The 12,343-nt window shown below is 39.5% G+C and overlaps 1 protein-coding gene across 5 annotated transcripts in view; it reads left to right on the forward strand.

Annotated features, from left to right (window-relative positions):
• The window catches only part of crebbpb (CREB binding protein b), a 33,230-nt gene that overhangs the window by 17,476 nt on the left and 3,411 nt on the right, over nucleotides 1-12,343 (forward strand). For 2 of the 5 annotated variants that reach the window (XM_067477347.1, XM_067477351.1), the window contains 25 exons: nucleotides 802-915; nucleotides 2,143-2,388; nucleotides 2,478-2,574; nucleotides 2,708-2,845; nucleotides 2,957-3,074; nucleotides 3,217-3,388; nucleotides 3,540-3,602; nucleotides 3,868-3,989; nucleotides 4,132-4,320; nucleotides 4,488-4,859; nucleotides 5,124-5,297; nucleotides 5,588-5,768; nucleotides 6,102-6,220; nucleotides 6,325-6,564; nucleotides 6,758-6,846; nucleotides 7,716-7,826; nucleotides 7,990-8,046; nucleotides 8,157-8,234; nucleotides 8,355-8,422; nucleotides 8,529-8,679; nucleotides 8,965-9,111; nucleotides 9,216-9,329; nucleotides 9,424-9,589; nucleotides 11,734-11,901; nucleotides 12,100-12,261. In XM_067477347.1, coding sequence (XP_067333448.1) covers nucleotides 802-915; nucleotides 2,143-2,388; nucleotides 2,478-2,574; nucleotides 2,708-2,845; nucleotides 2,957-3,074; nucleotides 3,217-3,388; nucleotides 3,540-3,602; nucleotides 3,868-3,989; nucleotides 4,132-4,320; nucleotides 4,488-4,859; nucleotides 5,124-5,297; nucleotides 5,588-5,768; nucleotides 6,102-6,220; nucleotides 6,325-6,564; nucleotides 6,758-6,846; nucleotides 7,716-7,826; nucleotides 7,990-8,046; nucleotides 8,157-8,234; nucleotides 8,355-8,422; nucleotides 8,529-8,679; nucleotides 8,965-9,111; nucleotides 9,216-9,329; nucleotides 9,424-9,589; nucleotides 11,734-11,901; nucleotides 12,100-12,261 — 3,656 coding nt within the window. The remainder of the gene's footprint in view (nucleotides 1-801; nucleotides 916-2,142; nucleotides 2,389-2,477; nucleotides 2,575-2,707; nucleotides 2,846-2,956; nucleotides 3,075-3,216; nucleotides 3,389-3,539; nucleotides 3,603-3,867; nucleotides 3,990-4,131; nucleotides 4,321-4,487; nucleotides 4,860-5,123; nucleotides 5,298-5,587; nucleotides 5,769-6,101; nucleotides 6,221-6,324; nucleotides 6,565-6,757; nucleotides 6,847-7,715; nucleotides 7,827-7,989; nucleotides 8,047-8,156; nucleotides 8,235-8,354; nucleotides 8,423-8,528; nucleotides 8,680-8,964; nucleotides 9,112-9,215; nucleotides 9,330-9,423; nucleotides 9,590-11,733; nucleotides 11,902-12,099; nucleotides 12,262-12,343) is intronic. The other 3 variants (XM_067477349.1, XM_067477348.1, XM_067477350.1) reach the window with 3 other exon arrangements.

Genomic DNA, 12,343 nt, shown 5'->3' on the forward strand with positions numbered 1-12,343 from the left:
ATGGGTAGAGAGAGAGAAATATAAATTAAAAGCGGCTCTTATGGTGGTGTTCTATTTAATTTTGCTACTTGTGCTGCATTTGCATGAGTTTGATTGAAAAGCAAGTTGCATGACTTTTGCACACCAACATATAATTCACAAAATAAAATTGTTTAGATGTTCACCCAGAACACAAGATTAGTAAGGATTATAAATCACTAATAAAATAACTATTGTCACTTTACGTTTTAAAATAGCAGTAAATTAGAAGTTATCACTAAGGTTGTATTGTTTTTAGCAATGTACAGTAGTACATTTTTTTTATACTTAGGCAGAACCATGGTCCATTTAACTTAAGTTGTTACATCCTAAATGCTCCAGTGACTAAGTAAAAATACATTTTTATAAATTTTTCAAATGATTGTCATAATGGGTAATTTCACTTTCCTTCATGTGCCCTGCTGGATGGCAGCTTCCTTCTGACTGATGTGGGTAGTATTGAGTACATCCAAGGTTTATGAACTTGGAAAACTGATATTTATACTGTTTGCATGCTTAGAGAGCAGGCTTTTGCTTATGGATTTACAACATGTAGATTAATTGCTTTTGCATTTCTGTTTGCATGTTGTACTAAAGCAGTTTAAGGGTTTTTTGACTGTTCTCTATTTTAATTTGACATGGTGCTGGGTTTTATCACTTTATCAGGACATCATATAGCCCAAATCTTTCTTCACTGATTCAATTCATGTAGTCCTTAAATGTGGCACACTGCTGAATTACTCGTCATGAAATTTAGTCCCTGTCTCCCTTACTATTCTACAGTGGCTCACTGTGCATCATCCAGACAGATCATTTCCCACTGGAAGAACTGTACACGGCATGACTGTCCAGTCTGCCTGCCTTTGAAGAATGCTAGCGACAAGAGGAACCAGCAGCGTGAGTAATTTCACCACCTCCCCTTCTCTCATTTTATCATAGATGCTAACACATTTGCTTCTGGTCATTGGTAACTTGCAAGGACGGCACAGAATATGTCTCAACAAAAGAAAGGTACCGACAATATGAAATGACAGCTACAGACTTTCGAAATGACATTCAACAAAAAAACATAAAACAAAATGCTAGTTGCATAGTGTTGCTAAGTTGCTGTGTTTGTGTATGTACATGCATTATAACTGCATGTTTAACACAGTACAGTATAAGTAGCAGCGATGTGGCAATTGTACAAGGTCAGTTGTTAATCTGATGACCTGTGAAAAGAAACTGCTCCTGTGTCTGACAGTTACGGCAGATACAAAGCTCTGTAGCACTTGCCAGTGGGGGAGAGGCCTGGTGTCCAGGTTGTGAGGGATCTGTGGTGATATTCCTTGTTTGTATCCTTACTCTTGAGGTGTACAAATTCTGGGAGAGTGGGCAAAAGTGCATGGATGAATTTGATTTATAAATTCTTATCCCATACTGTATTCATGTTTAATAAGTTTAAATTTTACAGGACCATTATACACAGTTCTTAATACTGTAGGTGTAGACTCTATTATAGACTGTTAGCAGTGTAGCTTTCATTCAGCACCTCGCTTGAAGTCGGTGTGTACTGTATGTAGTGGTGCCACCTGCAGGTTGTGTTTTCCTGCCACAACTCTGTGCCGGCTCACTGACTGTGAGAGCTTGAACAGCAAGAGAATTCCTCCAGAAAGGCTGGGCCTGTAATGTGACACCCAGGGGAGGGGCTCTATGCCTCCGCTATCAGCGGGGGCAGGGTTTAGGGACATTGTGATCTGTGATTGGTTAAAAGGCCCTATGACAGGTTTAAATCCCCCACAGAGGCAGCGTGCTCCCTGTCAAAAATCAACGCAGCAGGAAACAGTGGCAGGGAATTTATATCAATGTTTAGGAAAACGTTCTTTTACACCTATATATTTTCCCTTAGTGCACACAACATTTGAACATTTTTATTTATGTTGCTAGAAAAGAACTTTTTATTTAGATCCCGATTAGATATCAGTTCAATGTTAATTAAATCTTATTTATATAAATTATAAATTGTTACACCTTAAGCAGAAGTTACCACTATACTGTCACAGGGCTTTAATTAAATGCTTAATGTTAAATGCTTAATGTAATTTTGTTGAGCTACTTATTTATTTTCTCATCTTCTCCCTCTAGCCATGCTTAGTTCACCTGGGGCTGGCCTGCAAAACACCATTACTACTGTCGGACCTGGCCAGTCTGGTGCCACACCCATTAACAGTGCTGCCACACAGATTGACCCCAGCTCCATGCAAAGGGCCTATGCTGCACTCGGCCTGCCATATGGGAACCAGTCCCCTGCTCAGGTTCAGGGGCAGGGGCCAGCTCAGCCAAACCCCCAAGGCCCCCAGCACCAGCAGCTGCGAAATATGAATGCAATAGGTATAGGATTTTAAAGGATGATTACAATTTTAAAAATAGTACCCATTTGTCTACTAAACCTTTGTTACATTACTATGTGTGTTTATCAGGCACTAATCAGATGAGCCAGATGACAGGAGGCATGGGCGTCCCTACCGAACAGTCTGGAATGCACTCAGATTCTTCTCTACCCTCCACAACTAACAAGTGAGCATTCTTATCCTTAATAGACACATTTCTTACACAAAACAAATTATGTTTCTAGTGTGTTACCTAAGAAATCTTAAATGGAATTATCAATAGATATTATTTATAGAATTTTTGTCTTTTTGTCCTATAGTCAGCTGCTGCCTGATGGGTCAGTAGCAGCATGCATGAGCAACCTACCCACTGCAACCCCTCTCTCTGCTACGGGGGTAAGGAAGTCCTGGCATGAACATGTCACTCAGGACTTGCGCACCCACCTGGTGCACAAACTGTAAGTCCAAAAACACAACACAAGTACAGTGTGTTAAGAAGAGTGCTGCCAAACAGAAATAATTTAGTGAACCAAGTTGTTGTTGAGTTTTTCCTTGCTGTTTCTCTTTAGGGTACAAGCCATATTCCCCACCCCAGACCCTGCAGCACTGAAGGACCGGCGAATGGAGAACCTGGTGGCATATGCACGCAAGGTTGAGGGTGACATGTATGAGTCAGCTAACAGCAGGGTAACTAATGCAGTACACACTTCTATTAGTACTATCACATTATTACTTTGCATTTTTAGATCCTTGAGCCTTCTCTTGTCAATGCAGCAAATTTCCCTTTTGTCTTTGATTTCTTAAATGAATTTTCTTATATCCTCACTAGGATGAGTATTACCATTTTCTGGCTGAAAAAATCTACAAGATTCAAAAGGAACTGGAGGAGAAGAGGCGTTCACGGCTCCAGAAACAGCCTGGCATGGTGGGCACAGCTGGGCCTCCGCAGCCCATGGGTCAGCCCAATGCTATGGGCCCAGGACAGGCTGTTCGACCTCCCAGTTAGTAGCCTAGCTTCTTACAGTCTGGTTAACGGTTTACAGTTATTACACATACAGTAAATATATGTTAGGACTGCCAAGTTGTTGTCAGGAATATTACTATAAGTCAGAGCAATCTTTAAATTGGTGCTGCACAATTTTTTTCTAACAGATGGACCTGTGCCTATGCCCAACATGCCAAATCAGATGATGAACCGTATGCAGGTGCCCCAAGGTATGTATATTGCTTTAGCAATTGTCTACCAAGGAGCAGCTAAAGTCTAATTTTTAAGAAAACGAATGATTTGACTTTTTTACATGTTGTATTCTGTGCATACATACCTGTTTAGCCAATTATATAGTACATTTAGCAAAGCTCTGTTATTTAAGCAAGTTGGATTAGTTTTTCTGCCACCCCAGCAGGACATGGAATATTGAATTACATCAATTCCCAGGAAAAATAACTGGGTATATAAGTGTGTGCGTGTCTGTTCCCACAGGAATCAATCAGTTTAACCCAATGGCAATGCAGAATGCGCAGATGTCCCAGGCACCCGTGGGAGCACGTGCTCCCTCCCCCATGAACCACCCACAGCAGATGAACATGAGCGCTGTCCCAGCGGTATGATCTTTTCTATTTCCTTATTTGTAGTTTCTCTTAAAATAAAAAATCTTCTTCCTTTTCACATATTGGACAATTTTTACATGACAATTGATACTTATTGTTGTCATAATTTAGCTGTTTAATCTCTTCCATTTTCCAGATGGGTATGTCTCCATCAAGGGTGCCACAGGCTCAAGGAATGATGGGTGGTCATGCCAACAACATGGTAGCGCCCACAGGCAACCAGGGCCAGTTCTTACCACAGGGGCAGTTCCCTGCAACTGCAGGTGGAGCAATGAATGTAAATGTAGGCTTGGGCCAGCCCATAACACAAGCTGCTGCCACACAGGTGAGACAATCGCTAAAATGTTACATTCTGTAATACTAATATCATGTAAATCACATCATATAGTTGTAAAACACAAGTTAGTTGAAGCATGTTTATTTGTTCATTTCAATTGAAGTTGCAGTGAATCAAATTATTTCCTATATTTATTGCCTTCCTCTTTGTTCCAGCAGCCACAGAATTCTAACCTGCCTTTGAATGCATTGGGCTCCCTTGGCTCCCACCTGCAGTGTGGCCCTGTAGCCCAGCCCACTCCGGGTTCCACACCTCCACCCGGTGCTTCTGCAGCCCTGCAGCATCAACAGCAGCAGCAGCTACAGCACCATGCTCCCACACCGGCCCAGGTGCCACCTCAGCCCTCTACTCCTGCCTCCACAGGAGGGCCTGCTTCCACTCCAACCCACATAACCAGTAGTCTCCCTGGTCCTCCCTCAGCCACACCACCTGATCCTCAGCCACTCACACCCTCGCAGCCTCAACCTGAACCACCCAGCCAGGTGCAGCAGCCAGCCTCGGTACAGGCACAGCATCCCAGCACACCGGTGAGATATCTCTTACTGTAAAGCCCCTATTGCATCTGTGCTGCTTATACCTTTGTCATCTTCTGTTAAAGCCAACAGGTATTTATACCAAATAACTTATTTCTAACTTAATTCTAAAGAAAAATGGTGTCAGTTTTATTAACAGGATGACTAAACAGTTTATGCTCTATTAATAATCAGTGACCCCTACTGTTGAAGTCAGTACTACTCTATTTAGAAATGACAAGTGTTTTAAAAGAATGTCTCTATATCCTCTGTTAAAAGATGTCCCAGGCAGCAGCAAGTATAGATAACAGAGTGCCCACCCCAGGCTCTGTGGCTGAGCTAAGCTCCCAGCAGGCCCTGCCTGACATGAGCAACACTGAAGTCAAAACTGAAGTAAAAGATGAAGAGGATGACAGCAACTCTGGGAAGAAGCAGACTGATGTAAAAATTGAGGTATGGCCATTATTTTATAAAGCAATTTAGTAATCTGTAAGAAAGAAAGACAGGAATTATTGAATCAAGAAGCAAACTTAACATCTGCTGTAATTTAAATACTGGGTCTAATTTGTTTTCACTACAACAAAGATTTTTATGTCCAAAAAATCGAATTTAACTTGTGCGAAATTTTTCTTTCTCCTAAAATGAAATATTTTACTTTGACATAATTGTCATCTAATGCTTGATGGACTTCTGCTCCTGCACCATTGGATAACTGGTTAAACATTGTTGTGTTCAAACAACAGCAGGATAATGAAACCAAACCCCCACTAGTGAAGAAGGAGGAGTCAGATGTAGCAGAGCCAAAGCAGGAACCAATGGAAACTGAGGATAAAAAGCCAGAGATGAAGGCAGAACCCAAAGAAGCAGAGGAAAGTGGGGCCAACCACACATCAACCACCTCCACTACTCAGAACCGCAAAAAAAGTAAGACACCAGTCACCCTTCTTAAATGCTTATGTTAGCTATCTAGCAGTATATTTGGGCATTAAATGTGGTGCTTAAAAATATTGAAAATACACCATGGAGCTAAGGGATTGAAGATATTATTATGTAAATCATATCGGTTTGTTCTCAAAAACAAGTTAGTTGAAACAAGCTCGTGTTTTGTTCTCTTAAGTTCATGTTGTTTTGACATTTATTTAGTGAACGTAAAATATACAGTGTGATTAAAAGCTACAAAATAGGATGTGTACTGTATTGAATTTAAATTAGCAGAATTAGCAGAACTTTCTGTTTCTAATAACACTGTTTGTCCAGTTTTCAAACCAGAGGAGCTGAGACAGGCCCTGATGCCAACACTTGAAGCCCTCTACAGACAAGACCCAGAGTCACTGCCCTTTAGACAACCTGTAGACCCCATGTTACTGGGGATTCCTGTGAGTTAATTAACATGAATATTAAGTTTGCAACCAAACCCACATAAAACACTGTTGATTATTTTTTGTTCATTGCTGCTGGTGTCCCCTCTCCTGCTGCACAGGACTACTTTGACATAGTAAAGAATCCCATTGACTTATCCACCATTAAGCGCAAGCTGGACACTGGTCAGTACCAGGAGCCATGGCAGTACGTGGATGATGTGTGGCTTATGTTCAACAATGCTTGGTTGTACAACCGTAAAACATCCCGCGTCTACAAGTACTGCACCAAACTGGCGGAAGTGTTTGAGGCAGAAATTGATCCTGTTATGCAGGGCCTGGGCTACTGCTGCGGCAGGAAGGTGAGATGACACACGATGGGTTCACAGCACAGAAATGTTCTTGAAAAGAAGTACTGCCTCAGAGGACTGATTTTTTTTTTACTATCTTAATCTTACCATTATCAATCTTATCATCATAACATTTATATTCTACTTGAGTGGAGCCTGGTTGCCTCAATGGCAGATTTTGAATGTTTCTCTGGTGTTTCCACAGTTTGAGTTTTCACCTCAGACCCTGTGTTGTTATGGAAAACAGTTGTGCACCATCTCCAGAGATGGCACCTACTACAGCTACCAAAACAGGTAATTGTGCATGCAGGCTCTTCTAAGAGGTAGATACAGGTTAAACGAAGACAGCAAAAGCCTAAAATATAAAACAAAGTATTAATTCTTATAGGGATTTCACAGACACCAGTCAGAAACTTTATCGTGGACAAGAAGATTGTGCATGGTGTTGTCCTCACCTTTATTCTGGCCTAGAAACTGCATTAAAGCTCCCCCTATGGTGCAGAAATTGCAACTGCACTGCAATGTCATTCCAGTGCAATACCATGTATTGCAGATACTCTCTTCTAAATGTTGTAGGGTATGCCAACTTAGGATTCATGACTTCCATAAAAAGTCAGTGCTAACGAGAATTCTAGAGGTTTGTCATATTATCAAGTCTTTAATATGTTATCCACATCCTGAATAAAATACCTAAAATATTAGTAAAATAATACCTTTCCAAAAAATGCGTTTTTTTCTTAAAGGCCTGATCAATTGTATTTGTTACCACTCATCCTGTCTCTCCTGACATGATCATATCATTAATTCATCTGCTAATAATGCATGTTGCTTATCTTTTAAATGATTATAGTGAAACATTGGGGCATTCCAGCATGCAATTAGATAGTGGTGTTGTCATACATTCATTTGGTTCTGATATTCATTTATCATCATTAACATAGCATTTTAGCATGTTTCCTCATTTGTGTTCCAGTCTGAATGAGGGTGACTACATTTTGACCATTTCAGTTGTGACTAACATATACCTCTGCCTGTGTGTGTGTGTCCTTCCGTCTGTCCGCTCCATGCTCCGTCCTCGGTTGTTGCTGTGTGCTCCGTTCACTCTGCATTCTGCCACCTGTTCACCGGTTTGCCTGTGCTGCTACTATGTGTGCTGGCTGCAGTTCACCCAAATATGGCCTTATTGCCGACAGGTATCACTTTTGTGAGAAGTGCTTCAACGAGATCCAGGGCAACAGTGTGACCCTGGGGGATGACCCAGCACAGCCACAGACGTAAGTTTCCAGGCCTGGGTGGCTGAACAGTACCTGACGATAGTCATGAGAAAGATTACCAGGCTGTTTCCTCTTTGGACATTTACTGTAGAACAGAGTTTTAAATACAAGAGCCAACATGAATTTGGTTGTCTCCTTGTTTCTTTGTTTTTGTTTTATGCAGCATGATATCAAAAGATCAGTTTGAAAAGAAGAAAAATGACATGTTGGACCCAGAGCCGTGAGTATCTTCTAGATAGTACCTTAGTTTGACCCTTACTTCTATGGCAGCAGATATGCTCTTTCATTACTTTCTGTAAAGAAAGAAAAAGCAAATATTTCTCCCTGCAGGTTTGTTGAATGTAAAGACTGTGGGCGAAAGATGCATCAGATATGTGTGCTGCACTATGACGTGATTTGGCCATCAGGGTAAGTCTTGCCGAACAGTCCACATTTGACCTAGCTATAATTCTTATAGAACATAAATATGTATTTACTGGAGTTCTTGTATGAAGACACCAGAATTTAGTTTTATCTGTCTTCTTCTAGCTTTATCTGTGACAACTGTCTGAAGAAGTCTGGCAAAACAAGAAAGGAAAACAAGTTTTCTGCCAAACGTAGGTTAATAGAAAAAAAAAGTCATTTTATTTAATTTTGTTTTTGTCGTGTATAAGGCTCATTGATTAGAATTAGAATTATTTACATTTTTCTGTTTTTTAAAAGGGTTGCAGTCTACAAGGTTGGGGACCTACATTGAAGACAGAGTCAATAAGTACTTGAAAAGACAGAGCCACCCAGAGGCTGGTGAGGTGTTTGTGCGAGTCGTAGCCAGCTCAGACAAAACTGTGGAGGTAAAGCCTGGCATGAAGTCTAGGTAAGGTTCACAGCTGCTGATGAAGCGTGTTACTTATTTGCAAAAGAAAACATTTAAGTGTGGAATAACATGATGGTTTTCATTGTGGGGCTGCAAGCTTAGATGAAACCTCCACTGCTTGCCCAGCTTACTGTTTCATATTGGTATTACAATTAATTCCTTTCAGAGTAATATAAACATGCTTATCCTTACAAAGATGTTCCTATTAATGCAATTAATACATAAATGGAAATCAATTCTTTCCACAAATGCTTGGTTTGTAATTGTGCTTCTCTGTTTTCAAAGGTTTGTAGAGTCGGGCGAAATGGTTGAGAGCTTCCCTTACAGAACCAAAGCACTTTTTGCATTTGAAGAAATAGATGGTGTGGATGTTTGTTTCTTTGGCATGCATGTCCAGGAGTACGGCTCAGAGTGTCCTTTTCCAAATACAAGGTAAAACTACAGCAAAGAATAACATGGCAAATCTCTAATCTCAGTTTATAATAGTATTTTGTTAGGTTTTGTCTTTTACTAAAATCTTCATGTTTGCTTTACAGGCGGGTTTACATATCATACCTCGATAGTATTCACTTCTTCAGACCACGTCTTCTGAGGACTGCAGTGTACCATGAGATCCTAATAGGCTACCTGGAGTATGTGAAGAAACTTGGGTGAGTGTTTTTACACTGTGCGGTTTTTATAGTATTTTAATAGTAATGTGCATTGTTATTGCTATCGCTCATTACCTGATTACTTGTGTATCAGGTATGTGACGGGCCACATCTGGGCCTGCCCACCCAGTGAAGGGGATGACTACATTTTTCACTGCCACCCTCCTGACCAGAAGATTCCCAAACCCAAGAGACTCCAAGAGTGGTACAGAAAAATGCTGGACAAGGCTTTTGCTGAGAGGATCATACACGATTACAAGGTCAGACAATTATCACAAAATATGCTTTATGATCAGTGGCACCATCAATCTTGAAAATATTGCCAGTTATAATGACTTGTCTTGTCATTTTTAAATAGACAACAAATAAGTAAGTAACTTATTAAGTAACTTAAAAGTAAGCCATTTAAACTTTTACACTGATTATCACATCATTTTGGTATATGGTAAACTCTTGTCATTTTATTAAAGTCATACAGAATCTTTAAATCTGATTTTACTTTTTTTCTGGTTCTTCCGGTTACCTCGTCCCAAAGTATTTTTTTTAACTGGGCTTTTAGTTAAATGCTTCAAATAAGGTCTGTGGTTAATGCAAGATTTTATTCTATGGCCTGCGTGACTAGACAGACACTGTTGAAGAGTGGCAGCAGTTACTTTGAGGATGAGAACAGAGAATTAGAAGATTGTAGTTTTACATATAACTAGAGTATGGCATGACTGGTATACAACTAGCTAAGGCACAAATGGTCTATGAGAGATGTATTTGGGCACGAGGAGGAGGAGTTTTCTTTGATGAATTGAAAACTGGGAATTATCCCCAATGTCACAAAACAGAGGTATAGATTGACCTGCCTTAAGAAGCAACACCATTAATGGTATTTTTGAAATGATGAATGAAATGAAACTATTTAGAGTGTCTCATAGTCTCTCTTTCTCTCTCTCATATATATATATATATATATATATATATATATATATATATATATATATATATATATATATATATATATATATATATATATATATATATATATATATATATATACACACACACACACACACACACACACACACACACACACACACACACACACACATATATACACATATATATATATATATATATGAGAGAGAGATATAGCATTCAAAGCATTCAAAATCTAAATACAGGTTGGATGTTTAGTGGTTATGATGAAGTTTTGCAATTCTGGTGTAGCATTAAAACCTAAAAGTAGCCTTTTATTTCTATCAATTGTATTTAGGTTTCAAAAATTATAAATGTGGTGTTCTGTCAAAATGATCTAATTAGTTTAAAAGATGAATGAGTATCCTAGACTTGTTACCAAAGGTATACCCATACCTGTATTATGACAATGTGACAAACATTCACTGGCAACTTACTTACGCCTATACAATGTATTGCAGTCTTTTTTTTTTTGTGTCTTTTCGACTTATCTTGTGGGTTCAGGGTTGCCACAGCGGATCATTGTCCGCAAATTGATTTTGCACAGTTTTTACGCCGGATGCCCTTCCTGACGCACCCCTCCCCAATTTCTACCGGGCTTGGACGGGCACTGATCAGCTGGGGAGGGGAATGGGCTATTGGGGATTCAGTGTGTTGCCCAGGGTTGTTTTGACATATAGCCGGGACCAGGGATGGAACCACTGACCCTGTGGTCGGTGGATGACTGCCTACACTCCAGTACACTCTACTATCTCCTATGACCTCAATAATAATCACATAGTAGAATTTTCACCTTCGGACAATTAAAATCTAAAAACTGATAAATTCTAACAATGTAAAAGTAGAATTCTCATGGCAGAGCTGTTTTGCATTAGGTTGTACAGGTGTACCTAATAAAGTAGCCAGTGAGTGTATACATATTTTATTAGTTGGCTAGTGGATATTTTAAATCGAGCATTTTGTTAAACTGTAACAAAAAATTAAAGATTTATTTTTGAAACATGGAATTTTATATTAATAAAGAGGACAGAAATTGTCCATATAATAAAGTAATCTGTATCTCTGTATCACCTACCTACTGCTTTAAAAAAAACTTTAATACTTTTCAGCTCCTTTTTTCAAAATCATATTTTAATGTACCCAAACTGTCATCGTCTCTTTTCTCACAAGACAAATGCAGTTGCAGCATCTTGGGGTCGCCCCCTTGTGTTTACTACAGGTTATTGCAAATATTACAGTTACAAATCAACTATTCTGAACCATAATAGAAAACATATTGATAAATATTTCAGGCCTAAATTTAAAAAGTGGTTTCAATTTGTAATTTTGTTTTTTATTTCAATTATTTATAGCAAAACGATTTCAATATAAAAATTTTGTCGAGTCTTGACAAAACCTTGTTTTTTACTATATTGCCTGATGGAAGTGTGTCTGTGTTTAGGATATTTTTAAGCAAGCCACAGAAGATAGGTTGACGAGTGCCTATGAACTACCATACTTTGAGGGAGACTTCTGGCCTAATGTGCTGGAGGAGAGCATAAAGGAACTGGAGCAGGAGGAGGAAGAGCGAAAGAAGGAGGAGAGCACAGCCTCCTCTGAGATAACAGAGGTGAGTTAGATGGATAGGTGTTTGGACCATTCTAAAATATGTTTTATACATAGGAACACTTTTGGTAAACCCAATTAAACAACTTGGGGTTTAGGACTTACCTCATATATTATCGTTCTCAAGTTCTAATTGCATAAAGTTGCCTTGCCTGTTGTCCAATATCTGCTTCTCTAATTGTTCATGTCCATCTATTTTAAGGGAGCTCATGCTGACAGTAAGAATGCCAAAAAGAAGAATAACAAGAAAACCAACAAAAACAAGAGCAGTGTCAGTCGAGCCAATAAGAAAAAGCCCGGGATGCCGAATGTAGCCAATGATCTGTCCCAGAAACTCTACGCCACGATGGAAAAGCATAAGGAGGTGGGAAACCCTACCAAACCCTGCCAATGTTATACATTGTTTTGCAGGTCATTCTTCACGATTATGAATGGCATCACATGCA

This window comes from Channa argus, chromosome 15, assembly GCF_033026475.1.
Source record: "Channa argus isolate prfri chromosome 15, Channa argus male v1.0, whole genome shotgun sequence".
Taxonomy (NCBI): domain Eukaryota; kingdom Metazoa; phylum Chordata; class Actinopteri; order Anabantiformes; family Channidae; genus Channa; species Channa argus.